General features: G+C 42.3%; 2 protein-coding genes and 1 long non-coding RNA gene across 4 annotated transcripts in view; 1 reads left to right on the forward strand and 2 right to left on the reverse strand.

The window, feature by feature from the left end:
- The window catches only part of LOC128118323 (acetyl-CoA acetyltransferase, cytosolic), a 19,186-nt gene extending 15,043 nt beyond the window's left edge, over nt 1–4,143 (reverse strand). The window contains exons 1-2 of the mRNA XM_052750864.1: nt 4,001–4,143; nt 3,398–3,532 (exon numbers count right to left, since the gene is read on the reverse strand). Coding sequence (XP_052606824.1) covers nt 3,398–3,532; nt 4,001–4,055 — 190 coding nt within the window. The 5' untranslated portion in view covers nt 4,056–4,143. The remainder of the gene's footprint in view (nt 1–3,397; nt 3,533–4,000) is intronic.
- Nucleotides 3,993–18,647, forward strand: LOC128118326 (uncharacterized). The gene is made up of 3 exons (XR_008221150.1): nt 3,993–4,107; nt 8,154–8,240; nt 15,907–18,647. It is a non-coding gene; the product is annotated as an uncharacterized LOC128118326 (long non-coding RNA).
- Nucleotides 11,409–19,946, reverse strand: part of Wtap (WT1 associated protein) — a 31,224-nt gene continuing 22,686 nt past the window's right edge. For both annotated transcript variants that reach the window (XM_052750865.1, XM_052750866.1), the window contains exons 7-8: nt 14,236–14,390; nt 11,409–12,646 (exon numbers count right to left, since the gene is read on the reverse strand). In XM_052750865.1, the coding sequence (XP_052606825.1) occupies nt 12,063–12,646; nt 14,236–14,390 (739 nt within the window). In that variant the 3' untranslated portion in view covers nt 11,409–12,062. The remainder of the gene's footprint in view (nt 12,647–14,235; nt 14,391–19,946) is intronic.

The following is a 19,946-nucleotide window of genomic DNA, read 5'->3' on the forward strand; positions in this document are numbered from 1 at the left end:
TAGCATGAACCAAATAGTCATTTCATAGTAATCTGAACTATATAGCGAATTCCAGGCCAGTCCATACTACATAGTAAGGCCTTTTCTCAGAAAGTAAAAAATAAAGTTAAATCCATATAACAAAATTAGAACCAACAAATGCCTGTCTGTAATTCACCTGAGATATCCTTCAGTTGGCAAAAACAAAACAAACCACTTCCTTAAAAGAAGCAGCAGACGGTGGTGGCGCATGCCTTTAATCCCAGCGCTTGGGAGGCAGAGCCAGGTGGATCCTTTTGAGTTCAAGGCTAGGTTGGCATACAGAGTGAGTTCCAGGAAAGTCGAAAAGCTACAGAGAAACCCTGTCTTGAAAAACCAGGAAAAAAAAAAAAAAGAAGCAGAGAAGAGGACCTTCTACTTCCTGTTGCCTGCATATCAAGATTTAGAAGCTCCTTCTCCAGCACCATGTCTGCTTGCAGGCTGCCATGTCCTGCCATGATAATGGATTAAACCTCTGAAACTGTGCATAGCCACCTCAATTAAATGTTTTCCTTTATTAAAAAGGAAAAGCAGCAGCAGCAGCAGAGAAGGGATGGAGTCAAAACTTGGAAATGCTCTAAGTTGAAATGTCATTGTATGATGAATGGCAAAGAGTGAACCCTGTGCAAGTTTGCAAGTTCTGATGCACCTGCATCTATGACTTTCCTTGCCGTGGAACAATTCTTCATACACTGTAAATATGTATTACTCTCACTGTTAATAAAAAGCTGATTGGCTGATGGCTAGGCAGGATTTCTGGGGTAGAGAGAATGCTGGGAAGAAGAAGGGCAGAGTCTGAGGAGTCACCATACAGATGGAAAGAAAGGACACACAGGAGAGGTAAAAGCTACGAGCCTTGACGCTGCACAAAGATTAATAGAAATGGGTTAATTTAAGTTGTAAGAGCTAGTTAGTAATAAGCCTGAGTTATTGGCCAAGCATTTATAATTAATAATAAGTAGCTGAGTGGTTATTAGAAGCAGCTGCCGGGACACAGAAAACTCCACCTATATTTCCTTAGTGTGTTTGCTGGAAAAATACTAACCAATGGGACAGTGTCAAAAACTTAAAAACTGTATTAATTAGTGTCATTAATCTGAGGTTAGGCTAGAAGTGAAAAACACATAAAATTATTCTTTTTTTTTTTGCCCTTAGGAGCTAGAGGCAGGTGGATCTCTATGAGTTCAAGACCAGACAGGGAATCAGAAAATTTTCTGACTGAGGGTAGTGGCTCATGCCTGTAATCCAAGGACTCAGGAGTTAAAGGTAAGAAGTTTGCCTCAAGGATTGCACATGTTCAAAGCCTTCTTGTTCAAAACTAACAAGATACTATTGAATAAAGGTATTATTATATAAGGTATCTGTTTTTTAAACAATAAATGACATAAATATTTAGGTAAATAACTACACACACACACACACACACACACACACACACACACACACACACACACCTTTCCTAGTTCCCATCCTCAAGGTACTTAGGGCTCAGAAATGATTACTGAATATGATAGTGCTAACTTAGCCAAATATGAGCCCCATAACAGAGACCTGACATAGACAGTGTTATCGCTAGCTGGAGAGATGGTTCAGTGATTAAAAGCACATATTGTTCTTGTAGAGGACCCAAGTTTCCAGAACCAACATACAACAGTCTGGCTTACAATGGTCTGTAATTATAGTCCTAGGGGATTAATGCCCTTTCTGGTCTCCCTGGGCACCAGGCATGCATGCAGTATATAGACAAACATATAGACAAAACACCACATACATATAAACACACTTATATACATGTATACACACACATATGTACAGTACACACACACACACACACACTTTTTATTTTTTCAAGAAAGAGCCAGGTGGTGGTGGTGCATGCCTTCAATCTCAGCCCTTGGGAAGCAGAGGCAGGCAGATCTCTAAGTTCAAGGACTGCCTGGTCTATAGAGTGAGATCCAAGACAGGCACCAAAACTACACAAAGAAACCCTGTCTCAAAAAAACCAAAAACCAAACAAACAAAAAAAGAATCTCAAATGCTCCAAAGTATGAAACTTATTATTATTTTTTCCTTTTTTCCATGCAAGGTATTGAACCTAGTGGCTTGTGTGTACTACACAAGTGCTCTACAACCTAGGAATCCTATGCTGGGAGAAGGAAGAAGTTAAAGCCTGGTAGCAGGCAGAGGTGGACAAAGATTTTACACACTTTGACAACCTGTCAGACCACTTTGTAGAGAGACCCAGAGGATGGGTCACTGGTGGGTGTGGCCATAACTTGACCAGGCTGTAAAAAGTACAGATCTCCAGCCCTCCATCTAAAGTTTAATCTCACATCTGGACCATGAAAATAGATGTGAAAGATCATTGGGTCTCTTTGCCTCTCTTCCCAGTTTAGCCAAATTAAATAAATCTCCCTTTTCTGCTATTTATTATCCCTTTTACTGTTCTAGTTAGCTTACAAAAGACAACTGACTGAACCTAAGCTTCTTGAGATAACAATTGTGACACCAAGTTAGGTAACAGTGATACTTCAATATACACACACACACAGATATTGCAAAATCTGGTGAGGGGATCTGAAATCAAAACAATTCTGGCTCCAAGTGTTTCAAACATGGGAGTATTCAACCTGCACACCTACAAATGGGCAAGGTTTCAGACAGAGTAAGAACAGAAGTTTTTTTTTTTTTTTTTTTAAGATTTATTTATTATGCATACAGTGTTCTGCCTGGATGTATGCTTACATGCCAGAAGAAGGCACCATATCTTATTATAGATGGTTCTGAGCCACCATGTGGTTGCTGGGAATTGAACTCAGGACCTCTGGAAGAGCAGCCAGTGCTCTTAACCTCTGAGCCATCTCTCCAGCTCCCAGAAGTTGGTTTTGAATACTAACACTTCAGGCTCCAAATCAATTATCAGCACGCAATGGTCAGTGGTCACTGGTCTACAAACCCAGCAGGAATCAGAGGTCAAGTGAAGGCATTCTTAGACTCTCCTGTCAGTGATGAAGCTCCCACGAGTGAGGAACAGCCTATCTCATGACAAGAGGACAAGGGTATACCTGTTCTGCTACAGCCAGCCTTCCTGCTGCTGGCACAGTGCTTTTACTAAATGTGTGGCATTTTCGGGGCACGTGGCGCACTATGCATGCTCTCCTATGCACCAGCCTGGCCTTGCTTCTAACAATGCAAAGGCAGTACAGATCTGTGGTCTAGAATCATCACCTTAGGAAGGGGGGGGGGGGGGGAACATAAGGATCCTGGCAGAGGGAACTCTGAGCCAAGAAATGTCCGGTGGCGAGTGTGTGTGAGAGTGTGCAAATAAATGGTCTGTTTCTAATGAGCCTGACTTCTCCTGGGGTTACTGAGGAGTTACCTGCCGCCAAAACGTGTCCAAATATGACCTCGGACACCTCTTCTGGAGCCACCTTGGCCCTCTGCAGGACTTCTTTGATGACAGTGGTCCCCAGGTCGTGGACAGGCACAGTAGACAGGGCACCATTGAAGGAGCCTGTAACGGAATGGGGAAGAGGGATCTGAACCCGGAGCACACGGAGGACCACCGGGGAGGAGGAGGAGGATGCGGCATCATGCTCTCCATACAAAAAAGGCTGGCGCCGGGGCGGGCCAAGGCGATGGGGGCTTCCAGGACAATGCCAAGGCCGAGGCCTGCCCCGAGCCCCTTGCTCGGACCACCTGCTCCCGGCCCCCACCACCACAGCGTGACCGATGGCGCTTGGCAGAGCGGGCCAATCAGAGATCAGGAGAGAGAACGCGTCCCAGGGGCAGCCAATAGGTGAGTCTGGCAGAGCGGTGGTTCTACGGCAGGAACCAATCGCAGCGCGAGGGGCGGGGCCGCGGGCGAGGCGCGAGGCACAGGTCCGTGGCATCCGCGGCCGGCCGCCCCCTCCCGGTCACGCGAGCCCGGTTCTCGGCGCCCGGGTCGGGGGAGGCCGAAGCGGCCCCGCGGGGCACTCACCTACGGCGGTCCGCGCCGCGGAGACGATGACCACGGGGTCCGAGCCTGCGTTCATCCTGCGGCTCCGCTTCCGGCCAGCTGTCAGCCAGGCGCCGTCTACGACTGAGGTAAAACTTCCTTCAGCCTCCTTGGCCGTGCTGGGGGCGGGGCTATGGCCTCCACGCCACGCCTCCCCGCGCCTGCGCGACACGCTGGGCGGGCCCAAGTCCCCGAGGTGGGTGGGGTTGTAGACTCTGGTTGTGTGGGATGGGGTGGCATCCAGGCAGCGGGGTGTGTCGGGTCAGGGTGGGCGTAGACGATCCAGGGGTGCTGGGTTGGACGAAGGGAGCCTAGGGGTGTCGGAGAGCGATGTGGGGTGCCGACGGTCTAGGAGTCTTAGGTGGGGTCGGGTGTAAACGGTCTAGGGGTGTCGACCTGGGTGGGGTTCCCACTCCAGAGAGCCTAGCCTAGCCTTTCCTGGGTAGGCACGTCCCGCCCCTGCTGGAAGGTCCTCCTCAGCGCTGGCAGCTTCCAAGAAAGATCCTTAGGGCGATGGATGGCTGCTGTTTTCAAACCTTGCGGACTTCTTACGCAGCCAAAGTCATTCTGTTAGGCTTGCTTCTCACCTGTCTGCCTCGTGTCATTCGTGCCTTTTGGAGACTCCCTCTGGCCACTCTCAGTCCGCTCCACCCCCCACCCCACCCCCCAGCTCCACCACCACCACCACAGGCCATCTACAGTGCCCATGTATTCGGAAAGGAGAGTCATCTTGGTTTGCTTCTGCAGCTTGCTGGCCCACAGAGAATGCCACCTATTTAGGAAAGCGGAATCCTGTGCTGGAAAGGAGAGGCTTTCTAGGCGAGTCTCGCAGTGAGCGGGAACAGTGGACCGTGAAGTAAGAGAAAGGTACCACACAGGTTGTGAGGAAAAACTGACGTAAGCTGGGGCCTCCTCCTGAAATGTAGACTGAAAAATCATTAAGATATTGAGAGATGTGGATGGGTCAAATAAAATGGGTAAGTGTAGACGCCTGAGATGGGGCTAAAGAGAACACTTTCCCGCTAGAGAAATCCTTAGGGTCTGGAATTAGTGGTCCTCCCCGTTGCAAGCGCTCACTTTAAGTCTTACCTTTGTAGTAAGTAGTTCGGATTGTGCTGCCTGTTCCCACGAGTCCAAGAATTTAAGGGACTTACCCATGCTCCGTGCTCATTACAATTTTAAAGGATGTATTTATTCTTATTCTATGTGTATTGATGTTTTGCCTGCATGTATGTCTGTGTCCTGTGCATGCAGTGCCCGAGTAGGCCGGAAGAGGTTGTTGGATCTTCTGGGACTGGAGTTAGAACAGGTTGTTAGCTGCCCTACTGGTTGGTAGGTCATAGGAATTGAACTCCAGTTCTCTGGAAGAGCAGTCAGTGAGTGCTCTTAACCCCTAAGCCATCTCTCCAAACCCCCAAATAATAAATTATTTCTTTCCTAGGAAAAAGAGAAACATCAAAGGAAACTATTGCTCTTTTCTCCATTCATTATTTTTAGCTCGTATCTGGCCCATGCATGGCCAGATACGATTGTAAGGAGCTGTAATGAAGACTTCACAGTGTGGCTGCTGCTCATTAACCAAAGCAGTTAGCTTCTTGAGATCTTCTCCTCTGCTGGTTCCCGGTAGAGCCTCCAGGCAGGAGACAAGTGAAAACAGACCTTGTCCCTAAAAGAATATATTCCTACTCACTTTTTATGTGTGTTATGTGTAGAGGCCTGAAACTGGTGTCAGATCTTTCTTAACTGGTCTTCTACTTTTGAGGCATGAGCAATCAGTAAACCAACAGCTAACCAATGCAGCCTATCTAACTAGTCAGCTTGATCCAGGGATCCCGTCTCTACCTTGAGACTGGAATTATAGGTGGACTTCCACATCCACCCAACATTTACATGAGTTCTCAGAACCCAAACTCTGGTCCTCTTGATTGCACAAATGCTTTAATCACTGAGCAAACTCCACAGAACCATTTTATATATATATATGGGTCATGTAGCCCAGTCTACCCTTGAGCTCCTGATTCTCCTGTCAGTTTTACAAATGCTCAGATTATAGGCCTGTGCCCCCTCACCTAGCTCATATCCATTTACTCTTATGCACAGAACATAAGGGATATACTAGTGTTCATCAGACTTGCTGCCTAAAGTGTGCTAGGCATATACAATAGAACAGTGTAAGAAGGGATCAAGAACACTATGTAGAGCATAATAGAGGAGACTGGAAACTAAGAATTATGTGTTTAAGTAGAGAGATGAAATTAGGTATAAGAGCTGAGGGGACACCAAAGGTAGGGTTTAGGAAGGCTTCCTGGAGGAAGTAATTCCTAAGCAGAGTTCAAGAGATTTCTAGCTTCTCCAGAGAAGGTTATACCATTCACCAAGTCTTCAGATAGAAGAAATAAGCTGAAGAGGTAGTTATAATGGCTTTGGATTAGATGTGATAAATTAGGTATTTTTTATAGAAAGTTTAAATAGAGAGGGCCAGTCTGCTCATAGACAACAAGGTTAGACAGAAGGATTTCAGAGCTGTCAACATCATGGGTGGTAACTGAAGTGATGGGGTGGACACGGTGCTTCCTGGGGAGCTGCTGCAAAATTGGGTATGAGGCCGTCAGAGTAAGCCCACAAAGGGGACTAAGGAGTGGCCAGAGTCATGGGAAAATAGAGGGCTGGAGAGATGGCACAGTGGTTAAGACCACTTACTGCTCCTGCAAAGAAATGGGTTTGGTTCCCAGCACCCACATGGTACCTCACAACTTTCTGTAACTCCAGTTCCAGGGCATCCAGCATCCTCTTCCGCCCACTGCAGACACTAGGCATGTATGCAGAGGAGAAGATCTCAAGAAGCTAACTGCTTTTGTTGAATGAACAGAGCAACACTGTGAAGTCTTCATTACAGCTCCTTACAATCGTCTACTAAGAGCCATGCATGGGCCAGATGCAAGCTAAAAATAATGAATGGAGAAAAGAATAGTAGTTTCTTTTTATTTTTCCTAGGAAGGAATCATTTATTATTTTGGTTTACAGTTCCAAAGGGATAGTTTATCATGGCAAGGCACGGCGGCAGGCAAAGGAAACATGGCAGTAGAAGGAAGCAGCTGGTCACATCTTAATCCCCGCAGGAGGCAGAGAGCTAGAATAGTTTTGCTGGTGCTGTCTTTCAAAACAAGGTTTCTCTGTGTAGCTCTGGGTGTCCTGGAACTCACTTTTGTAGACCAGGCTGGCTTCAGACTCACAGAGATTTGCCTGCTTCTGCCTCCTAAATGCTGGGATTAAAGGCATGCACATCATGCCCAGCGTTTTTTTTTTTTTTTTCCTTAAATATTTGTGTTGTGTATGTGTATGCACCCAATGTGTGCAGGAGCCTGTGGAAGCCAGAGGGGAGTCAGATCCCCTAGAACTGGAGTTCTAGATGGTTGTGAGCCACCTTATGGATGCTAGATCCTGAACCCAAGTTCTCTGCAAGAGCAGTCAGTGCTTTCCACTGTTGAGTCTTCTTTCCAGGCCCTGGAATAGTTTAACACCTAGATTCTTGTGCTGCTAGGCTAGCAGAAGAAAAAAAGAAGATTTTTAACAGTGTTACGAACTGCTTGTCCTGAAGGGGTCTTGCAGTCATTCTAGGGTTGTTTCACGAATAGTTGCAGGAGTCTAGTTATCAGAAAAATGCTGTTTTGTGAATATTATTTTTACAAAAAGCCATATTACAGTTGAGGGGACAAGTTCATGTGTTGAAGTCTCTTTAATAAGCACTTTTGTACATGTTCACATTTGTCTTCCCAGCATTCACTCTGAGAAAGTAGCTTCAGGTTGGCCTGAATTCTCAGTCCTGCTTCAGCCGACTCCAAGTGTTTTGATTAGACAACAGCAGACAACCACCACGACCAACTGTTCATTCACCAAACTGCGAATGACAACTGCCTTCCGATGTTAGATTTCTACTGCTTTTAATTCCTTTTGTCCATAGACCTTTTCTGGCCATGCTAGGGATAACCTGGGCTCTGACCATGCAAGGCAAGCACTCCACCAATAAGCCACACCCCTGCCCTCAAATTGCTTCCAAGGACTGTGTACTTAACCAAGCTTGTTGTCTTAGCCTGCCATTTTTAACTCCATACTTTTATATCATGCATTCTTTCAGTTACTGCATAGCCATCACGTTGATCACCCCCAGCTCCAGTCTCCAAATTTTGGCATAGCAACCTCCAAGACTGTCCTCCCCACTCAGGTTTGTATTGTTTCTTCCTTTTATTCAGAAGGGCGAACACAGGCAGGAAAACATGAAGGTGGCCTGCCAACTTTGGAGTGGATATTATCAAGGGACATTCAATGATAGTTCTCTAAAGGGCAGCCTCAGTGTTACCAAGTATTGAAGGTGTCATTACCACATTTTATGAGGACAATGACAAAGTGCTGCAGTTGCACAGGTTGGGAGACGAGGAAGAGAAAGCAGTATCATTTGAGTTAGCCATGGTGGGCAGCCATGTGGTGGACAAGCTCCTACATGGCAAAAATGAGTCTGGGGGCTGAGGAGATGGCACATCTGTTAAGAGCACTTGCTCTTACAGAGGACCTGGTTCCCAGCACCCATATGGCAGGAAGCTCACAATTGCCTGTAACCTCCAGTTCCAGGGGATCTGATGGCCGCTTGACCTCAGCATATATTAGGCACACCCATGATACACACACCTACATAAAAACACTTCACATAAAATAACCCCCCCCCCCCAACCCGAGACAGCGTTTCTCTGCAACAGCTCTGGCTGTCCTGGAACTTGCTTTGTAGACCAAGCTAGACTTGAACTCACAAATCTTTTTCTTAAAGGGAGGTAGGGGGCTTCAGAGAGAGCAAGGCATACTTAGACCAGGGAAAGAAGTAAAAACCACTGTAATTCAGATAACAAACCAGTTAAGGAAGCTGCCTGGCTGTGGCTCTGTAAGCTGACTGCTCTAGAGCAAACTTCTAGGAAGGAAGACTACATTATCTCATTAAAGGTATAATTATTCCTTAGCATGCCTGAAGGTGGATCTGCCTTCCTGAGCAGTGGTCCCTTAGCCAGGTGACTGACCTGCCCAACTGTATTAACTCCTAAGGGAGAGGATAATGGTATGTCTCCACACAGGTAGATTCTCATCTTCTGGCTAGGAGGCAACAGCTTTCTTTTAATGGAACTTCAAGGCCCTGTAATACCAGAAGAAACTACTTTTCAAATTTATTTGGTAAATTATCAAGTAAAAACTTGTACTTGGCTGGGTGGTGGTGGTGTAGGCCTTTAATCCCAAGACTCGGGTGGCAGAAACAGGCAGATCTCTGTTGAGTTCGAGGCCATCCTAGTCTACAGAGTTCCAGGACAGCTAGGGCTACACAGAAAACCCCTTGTCTCGGGGAAAACAAAACCCAAACCAGACTTCTACTTCTACTTGAGTAGTAGCTTGACAAAGAGGTGGTCTGTCACCAGGACGGAGACTTCAAGATTTAACAGTGGCTGACATTTACTGAGCAGTCACTGTGTGCTTGGCACTTGCTGCACACTGATGATGTATCCCTTACACCCTGACTGTATGCTGAAACTATTTCCCACTGATGAGAGGTGAGACCTTTGGATTACAATGACTGAACCCTCCCACACAGGCTGAGAAGTGAAATGACGTCTCTACCTTCTGGAGATACATCTGAGGTCCTCACTAGGAACCAAATCAGCCAGCACATCACATTCACCTCACAAATCCCAGCCTCCAGAATTGTGAGAAATAAATGTTGCTGACACCCAACCTGAGCTCAAAACAGTACTTCACTTCTACCAACTCAGTTAATGACCTTTTATGGAGCAGGGCTCTAGTCATATGACAAGATTACCAGTAATGCCAGGACTCAACTTTACTACTGTCCTAAACCACTTCACCTGAATAGGGTCCATCACCTTTTCCCAGCAAATGAGGCATCCAATTCCAGAAATGAGGACTGCTGACTTCACATGCAACCATAAATCCTAAGTTACTTACCAAGCAGAATTAACAGAAATGTGAAATCTATTTTGACATTAAGCCTATATTAAATTTAGTCAGTTACACTGCTGTTGAACAATTTCCTTTTGCACACTGATTATTAGATACCAATAGGATAGAAAAAGTTATATTTTTGTGTAAATTGGGTAAAAGGATATATATATGTAGCTAAAGCCCAATAGTAATTCATAAATCAAGGGAGGTTTTTTTTTTTTTTTTTTGGTTTTTTCAAGACAGGGTTTCTCTGTGTAGTTTTGGTGCCTGTTCTGGATCTCGCTCTGTAGACCAGGCTGGCCTCTGAACTCACAGAGATCCACCTGGCTCTGCCTTCTGAGTGATGGGATTAAAGGCGTGTGCCACCACCGCCTAGAGATCAAAGGAGTCTTTTAACATACATCAAACTGGTTAATTATATACAAATTTATTTAAAATCATATAGGCTTTATTCACTTAGGACTGCACAAAAGCTTAAGACAGTGCAGGGTTTTTCTGTTTTTGTTTTTTTAATTGAGACAGGGTTAATCTGTATCCTGACTGTCCTGGAATTCACTCTGTAGATCAGACTGGCCTTTAACTCAGAGATCCACCTGCCTCCTGCCTCTGCCTCTTGAATGCTGGGATTAAAGGCGCGCTACCACCACCCAGCACAGTGCCTCTGAAGCCAAGACCATAGATTATTTACCAGCCAGGCAAGCAAAAATACAACAGTTCTTTTCAAAGAAGTATCTTAGTTTCAACTGTTACAACTTCACTTCTACAGTTCCTTGATAATAAGTTAACTAAGAATCCTGTTGTTCTTAGAAGAAATGTTTCATCATAACCATCTATGAAAAGTTGTAATCTAGAGACCTTAAGACCTCAATACTTAGTATTACTAATTTTTTAGTAGGTGCCAAAGCAAGTTAGTATTACTAACTATATCAACAGTGAGACAAACTATAACAACCTTTCACAACACTTTTCCCATCTTCACACCATACACTTCCTTATAATCTGTGCAAGCAAGCTGTTTAGGAAAAACCATTACTTGGTCAGTGCTTTAAAACAAACATCCCTGACTAAAGATACACCGATTCCCTGAAATCAGATCAATAAACTGCTCTTCAACTGAAACATAAAAATTAAAAATGTTTTTAAATGAGATTTTTCTGTCAAGGGAAAAAAAGCAAAACCATGAACTGCAGTCATAAACTCCTACTTCATTCTGCAAAAGAAAAGTGCAAATTAAAAATTAGGTATGCACAGTCAGACATAATGCATGGACTGTTTTAATCTGACCTTTGTATATGTTACAGGGTAGCGGGAATTTAGCAGTTCAGTGAAAATAAATAGTAACTGCTATACACACCCAAAAGAAAAGGAAAAAAAAAAAAAAAAACGAATAGAGGAGTCATAATAAAATTTTTTTTATTTAGGTTTGGTCAGTACAAGTGAGATATACTGGAGTCACAGGGCAATATGCATTAACAAGACACAACAGTTCATAAAAACTTAGTAACTATGCACACAGATTTCTTAAACATTCAGTCGCCTAAAGATGAATGCACAGATGTATGGTGGAAAAACTTTATCTAACACTGAAACTACTATAGGACTCCAAGTCCAACTTTTTAGTGATAAAAACTACTGTACTGGGCAACCTTGGCAGTCATAAACCCACATCTACTCTAACAAGTCTGAATGGTGCATAAGTATATAACAGCATGAGGAAGAATGCCCTTACACAGCACAGGTTCTAGATAGACACAGATTTATACAGACATCATCGTTATAGATTCCCATTTACAACTTCACATTAACTCATATAAAAATAACTTGACCCTACACAAAATGTTCTTTTAGCAACGTTCAAAGTAATTAACTGTTACGATTTTCAAAGTGGCAGAGGTATTGAAGCAATAAAAAAGAAAAACAAAACAAAAAAGGGAACCAAACAAAAAACACACCCACAAAAAGGCAAATCGTGACAAAAGTATGCATTAATTTTTGACAGCATCCTCTCCCAAATTAAATGACACTGTATAAAAATTTGCTGGAAAAAATATTACAAAACTGAACCCTGTACATTTACACTTGAGTCCAAGCCATTCTGAATGTGGCGGGAACCCACAGTTCGATTACCTTTCCCACTCACTGCTTTCTCCTCTTGAGGGTCATGACTGGAGTCTGTGTCATTTGAGTGATGTGTGAGAGAGTTTTCACTGCCCGTGGGAGAGTCTACACTTTCATACCCCGCACTGAGTGGGTTTATGTAACTACTCCCTCCTCTGCCAGTTCTCTCCTCTGAGCTGTCGGAGGCCTTATTACCATTCCCTGAAGAAGGAGGAAAGTCATCCTCAGTTGTGTTCCCCTCCCTGTGAAATCCAGACCCAGACGTCCGCTGGCGGGAGGAGCTGCCATTACTTGGTCCATTTGCCAGACGACTGCAGTCTTTGCTTGTGGCCTCTGCCTGATCTACAGGTTCAGAAGATGTAGTCCTGCTGGTACTTGGGGCTGAAGCTTGAGACTGCTGCTGCTGGTACTGCGCCAACTGCTGTCGTGTCTCCTTCAACTGTTGCTGAAGAACTAGAATGGTGCTCTGCATACCCTCTACCTCTTCATCCAGTTGAATGATGAAGTCATTCAGTTCTGTGCAAAGAAGAGTCAAACCTACTTTAATATCTTAACATATTTTAAAACATTTGTTATGTGTATACACATGCACTCACCTGTGCATGTGTGTATGAGAGGCCAGAGGTCAATATAAGGTGTCTTTCTTCTATAGCTTTCTACCTCTCCCTGAACCTGGAGCTTGCCATTTTGGCTAGACGAGCTGACCACCAAACCCCAAAATTCACCTTCCACACAGGAGTGACAGACCACCACTAGCTCCATACCTAGCTTTTTATTGGGGTGCTAGGATCCAAACTCAGGTCCTCATACTTGCAAGGCAAGTGCTATGCCTACTGAGCTCCTTCTCCAACCCCTCAAATATTAAGTGCCAGCAACAAAGCAGTCAATAAATGCTTACCAAGAGAATAAATACTATTCTAAAACTGGAACAGCATACCTAAAAAATTTACCTGGAATTTTAATCACCATTTAAGAATGAGTTTGGAGGGTAGCTGGAGGCTTTAAATATTAAAGTAACCAAGTTAAAATTGATTCCAACTGGGCTGGAGAGATGGCTCAGCAGTAAAGAGCACTGGTTGCTCTTCTAGAGGTCTTGAGTTCAATTCCCAGCACCCACATGGTCGCTCACCTATAATAGGATCAGATGCCCTCTTCTGTGATACAGAAATACATGCAAGTAGAGCACTCATACGTAAAATACATAAATATTAAAAAAAAAGATTCCAACCATCCTGCCTCATACAACTGACAATAGCCTATAAAATCTTATCTGCATTGACCGGAGGGTCCCTTCTCTTCACCCTCAGCTAGTGCCTTCAATTAAATCTACAGCTGGTCCAGCTCTCAGGACATGTTGGTTCTTTATCCCCCAAAGAAGTCTGATCCACACACAAGAACAAAATCCCCTAAGAAATACCTGGAGATTGCTAAAATATACAAGTCCATTAACTTTCTAAAAAGGCTTTAAGAAAAACAGCCTCTCAGTTGCTATATAACATCTCCCACTTACCATGTTTACACATAGTGAAAGCTAAGAATGACAGTATTACCTACCAACTTTCTTTGCAACCAACCATCAAATAACTGATTCTCAGTTTACATGTTCACAGTGGGGCTCTATTTCTTACTATTAATTCACTTCACAAAACAAGAAAAAAAAAAAACAAACAAACAACAAACGAACAAAAAAAACCCCGCAGCTATGCTTGAACAAAAAAAGGACTATGGTAACAATTACATTTGGTTTGTCTCAGCAAATTTAAATAGTGACTCTCCTTTTCACTGAAGAGGACCTTAAGGAAATATAATTATGTTACTTTTTAACCACAAAAACTGCCAAGTGTTTCCAAGATTCATATTTAAGAGAAATTAAACAAAACACCTTTTATTACAAACAAAAACTCACAAAAATTTCTCAATGTGCTATCAGTACCTTGGGGAATATTCTAACTTAAGTAAATGGCTTTGTTCTAGGAGTCAATGGTAGGTGTTGCATGCACAATTTTATGTAGCCAGAACATGCACAGAAACTTATCTACCGCGAGCCTGGCGGCCTTTACTGCCAGTGCAAAGGTGAGCAAACTTTAAACAACAAACCCCCTTACCATCCTGACTGCTTTTAAGCTCCTCACTATATTTCTTCTGTAAAGCCAACTCTGCTTCAAGCTGTGCAATACGGCCCTGGGACAGCTGCCTTCCAAGCTCTTGGTTCTCCTGGATAAGCATTCGACACTTCGCCATTAACTTTTTGCCTGTTTGGCTGCAAAGGAAAGAGCCAATCATCACAAAATGAAGGAGAAAGCTCTCTACAGCCTTTGCTCACAACCGTTACAGCAGATGTACAGAACATAACTGTGTCACAGCAGATGCCACCCTGTAATTACCATCTTCTTTTCTGGAACATGTCCATCTTCTGCACTTCGGTAGTTACCAACAGAGCAGCAAAAATAAACCTTAAACAAAAGTGCCAAGTAGCCATAGCCACTTTTTGTTTCTACTGGATCAAGGTTTGCAAGCTACATTATCATTTGAAGTATAAGCAGGCCATTTAACATATACCTTGGATATACTGTTAATGTAATACTAAGGTACTAAGCTTTATCAAACAAAAGTTCTTTAAAAAATATGTATAGAATCAATTATAAATGTATGCCCCTTTACCACCCATAAAATACCTGTAAAAGAATGAGAATATATTCTTACTAATAAACACACATAAAGGATTCCTTTTAATAGGTAGTTCTCTGGTACAAGTATCTTCGATACAAGAATATAGCTTTTAAAAGACTTGCCAAATAGAAATCCATTAATTCCTTATTTAACTTAACTGGGACATAAATTTGGGTTTTTTTGTTATGTGTAGAGGATGACCTTGAAATTGTAATCCTCCTACATCTTAAGTACTAGGATTACAGGTGTGAGCCACTATGCCTGATGAGCATTTTAATACTGGATTAAGACTGTATATTCCCAAGTCACAAAGATCCAGGATTATTTTCCAAACCTCAAATTATCTGTCAGATCAGGAACATTATACTTTTGAACATTTTAATTTTCAAATAATAGTGCCCTACACTATTCAACTCATACAGAGAACCAACAGAGTAATAAAACAAGTAACAATCCAATAAAACTTCACTGCTTTTAGCCTTAGTAATAACAGCAGAAAAGTATTAACTTCAAAGGTATTTGGCTTTAATTCACAATTGTGATACTGACTTTGAGATGTGCATATGGACACTTTCACATTCTTCTCATTGGATTAAGTCTGGAATGATCTCACTGGATAAGAACACTTCTGTACTGTACTGTTCTTCCTATTTCTAATGGGATTTGCACTTGCCAGATATACAGAATCCATCTGATCCTAGCAGACACCAGAGCCCTAGCAACAGTATTGCTTTGTAGAGAAAGAACTCTGTTACTAGGAATGTTGCAGATTTCCTTAACTTATAGCTTATGTTATTATAATACAGTTCAACAACAACAAAAAATTGTAGTTAAAATTTCCTTACAGATATTTGTGGAACATTAAAAAACAGGTTACTGTTGTTCAAAGGAACCAAGGTACAAGCTCTGAGCGCACACAGTAAGAGTTCCATTTGTTTAACACATTCCCTTCACTGCTACAGTAGCTCCTGATTCCCTCCACTTCCTATCAGCCTCCTCAGAGTTTAACCTCCAGATGTGGACACCACTGTAAGACAATGATCTCCTTCCTTCTATTTGGCTGCCCATATAACAATAACTTTGTTTCTTTCTCTTTTTTGAGATAGGGTCTAGCTGGGCATGGTGGTGTCTGCCTTTAATCCCACCAGAGGCAAGAGGATCTATGAGTTCGAGGTAAGCATGGTCTACAGAGCGAGTTCCACAGGACAGCCAGGGCTACACCGAGAGACCCAGTCTTGCTAACCTAGAACTATGAGACCTGACTGTCCTCAAACTCACAGAATCTGCACACTTCTGTCTCCCAAGCACTGGATTAAAGACATGTGCCACCACATCTAGCCAGCTGTTTCTTGCAAATCATATGCATCAAAATTTTCCACCAGAAAGTTCTACTTTCCTGTAAATTAATAAAGATTAAGGGGAAAAAAAACAATTATAAAATACATTAATTGGTCACTTGACCCCAGAGACATAAAGAATTTTACAGTAAAATATTTAAAAATGCTTAACACAGTTTAACTACCCCATGGATGAATGATTAGGAAGCTGATGAAGTTCTAGTGTAAGCTGAAGCTAGTTCTAGGCCATTGTTGGCCATACGGAGAAACCCTGTCTTAAGAATCACCTCTAAACTTATTCTTAACTAAAACACCTTAAAACTGCTTCAATTTTATGTTAGTAACTATGCTGATTAAAATTGGTGTCTGTGGTCATCACAACACACATAAACACACTCCATACATGGTGTGGGGCTGGGAGTGTACTCTGATTTTAGCATTAAGGCTTGGGTTCAATCCTTAGTACTCGCTACCAAAGAAAAGGCTGAGGACACAGCTTAATTATAAAGTGCTTATCTAGCATGGTCAAAGCCCTAGGCTCAATCCTCAGCACCACAAGATAAATAGAGAGAACTTAATTACAAGTGAATATTTGGAAAAGAAAAGCAGAGATCACTCCTCTCATTTAATTTTTTAAAAATGGGGGGCTGGAAAGTTAGCGCAGCATTTAAGAGCACTTGGCTGCTTTTCCTGAGGACGCAGGTTTGATTCTTACCATATACATGGTGGCTCCCAACCTTCTCTAACTCCAATTCCAAGGGATCTGACACCCTCTTCTGGCCGCTACATGCATGTGGTGCACAGACAGAAATGCAGACAAATCACTCATACACACGTAAAAAAAAAATCTTTAAAAACAAATGCCTTAGCATCTTTCTTAAAAACATTTTTGTTGTCTTCTCATATGTATGGGTGTTTTGCCTGCATGTAAGTCTGTGTGTGAGGGAAGTATATTAGATCCTCTGAACTGCAGTTTTAGATGACTATAAGCTTCCATGTAGGAGGTGGAAATTGAACCTGGTTCCTCTGGAAGAGAAGCCAGTGCTCTTAACCACTGGGCCATCTCTATAACACCTTAAAAAAAAAAGTCTCTGGCAATGGTGGTGCACGCCTTTAATCCCAGCACTTGGGAGGCAGAGCCAGGCAGATCTCTGTGAGTTCGAGGCCAGCCTGATCTACAGAGCGAGCTCCAGGACAGGCACCAAAACTGCACAGAGAAACCCTATTTCAAAAAGCCAATAAAAAAACAAAAAAAAAACCAAAAACCAAAACTCCCAAAGATCTTAACAGGAAATACTTACAGACTTACAAAAAAGAAGGGACATCATATATTGTTTTCATTATCAAGGGAAGAAAGCCAGGTTATTTTGTGGAGATGTACATATAATTGCCTAAATGACTAAGTGTAAACTGAAGATACCAATATATTCCTAACACTCTGATGAATGTCTTGTCAAATGAGATAGTTTAAAACAGACAGTATTACAGAGAGAATCACAGTCCACCTCTCATTAGCTCTTCTGTTCACTTTTTGAGACAGAATATATGAATGTACTCCCTGAATTCCCCATTCTCCTGCATCAACCTCACCAATGCTGGGATTGAAGGCATGAGTTACCACACCCAGCTAAAATCTTTATCCCTCAAAATTGGAACTGAAACAGAGGGGAAATACCATATACACATACAAGAAAACCCAAAACCCAGTCACCTGAATCATTCCACACCGATTACTGATTAATCACTACTTATTTTCAAATTAACAATGTATTTTTAATACTTGATTTATTCTGGCTTATGATTTAATTTTATAATAAAACCCCATTTATGGGTTGTTAAAATAAGATTAACTAATAAAAAGAAATACCAAGTAACCATTCAAAAGGTAGTAATTTAGATATGCTTAAACATACCCAAGAGATAAAAATGGAGGGAAAAAATAACGCTTTGAAGTATATGCTCGTACGGTATGATTACATTTCTTTAAAACCAATATACATAAAATCATTGCATATGCACATATTATCTTGATGATACCCAAGCTATTTGACAGCAGTAACTGGTCCTGCAGAGCAGAATGGGCCAGGCTGACACAGGCCCAGGAGTGACACTTTCCGTCCCTCCTTCCTCAAGTGTATACCGAGCAGGCATTGTCTTATGAAGAGAGAAGTTACAACAAGGAAGCAGGCCCACAGGCCTCAAAGTTACTGTATCCAAGTAGCAAAGAAAGACTAGCTAAGTGTGAACACATGTTAGTAACACATTTTACAGATTACTACTTAACCTACTAAAAATATACTCAGGGCTTTTTCTATTGTGATCTGAAAATGCATAAAATAAATACAAAAGATCCAATTGGTCACAGTAAACTACTTTTAAACAGATTGGTTACTTACCCTCCAAACCCCATGACAATTTTAGAAGCAAACTTGTTCCTGTAAAGTTATACAAATCACTCCTCCGACCCACCCCTGCCCCACAATCAGTTCCCTAAAGCAAACATATAAGATACTTACAATTGATTTGAACGATTAAGAGAACTTAAGTCACCCTTGTTAAAACTGCACTTAAACGTTGGGACAAGCTGGAACATTTATCTTCTACTCATCTCAGACTCCATTATCACCAAGCGAAAATTCAAACTGGTGACTTATAGACGAAAAAAAATTCACCTCCAGGCTTGGATGGAAGCATGAAGAATATAATGCCTCGTTTATCTAAATGAGCAAGTGAGTCTGCTAGAATGATCACTATACCTTTTTCCAATTCACACCAAGTCTCACTTGGGCCAGCCCAGAGTTCCAACACATTATTTCCCCAATCTTCTGGCAGGAACCTTGTGAGACTGTCCCACATTATGTTCTACTGCAATATCCTGGGGCCAAATGCCAAGTCTCCTTGTCTTTTATACCACCTGGAATAAAGTCTTTTAAACGAGACAGCCTTTTCCTTCACCTTGAAGAGCACAGAATAATTTTTCCAAAGTGTTGATCTGCTCTCCACAGCCCCCCCCAAAGTAAAATATTAAAGAGTACAACAAAATTATCAGAGTATTCCTTGAATTAAAAAAAAAAAACCCAACTATTTCAAGGCACATTTAATTTAATATCAAGAATTCGATACAAAAGGCCCAAATACAATGAAGGAACACATTCCCCCATTTAACACCAACGACAATGCTGTTCAGCATGTGCCTGCTGAGTGAAATGAGGGTTTACTGAGTAACGGGAGTCTCTTCACGGCTAATACCTTATACAATCTAGTTGTGAAATGCATACTCAGAATGCTTCAAACACTTGAAACCTGAAGTGTGAGACCACACCTTCACGTTTGTACAGTCCTCCGTTAAGGTTATCTACAGTTTCCACGACCATTCAAAGAACAAACCATTGATAGAAACCACATAGATTTAAGGCTCCATTATGTAATAGAGAGCTCAGAGCTAATGGATAAATATATGCACTACCTGTACTGGTAGTTATGACTTGATTGTCTCACAGCTTATTAGTTGGTTCTTAGCATGTAAACCCTTTAAAGGCAAAATTCTCCTCATTGGAGTTTTGACCCAGTAGTTCAACGATCATGAAGTCCACAGTCTTATTGGCATAACTGATGTACAGTGTCTCTAAGTCACTATGCTCAAGGTTAAGAGCGATGCATATTCCACTTTTACATTTTACTGGAATTTTACATGTTCAATTCATGATTTAAAACCTCCAAACTGTCTGAAGACACAGTGTGCCACAGACTTAAGACTTCTGTTTTCCCCTCTATTTTCTTCAAACAGAAACATTTCTCAAGTGTCTACA

The sequence above is a fragment of the Peromyscus californicus genome, unplaced genomic scaffold, assembly GCF_007827085.1.
Source record: "Peromyscus californicus insignis strain IS unplaced genomic scaffold, ASM782708v3 Scaffold_22__1_contigs__length_63687245, whole genome shotgun sequence".
Lineage (NCBI taxonomy): Eukaryota > Metazoa > Chordata > Mammalia > Rodentia > Cricetidae > Peromyscus > Peromyscus californicus.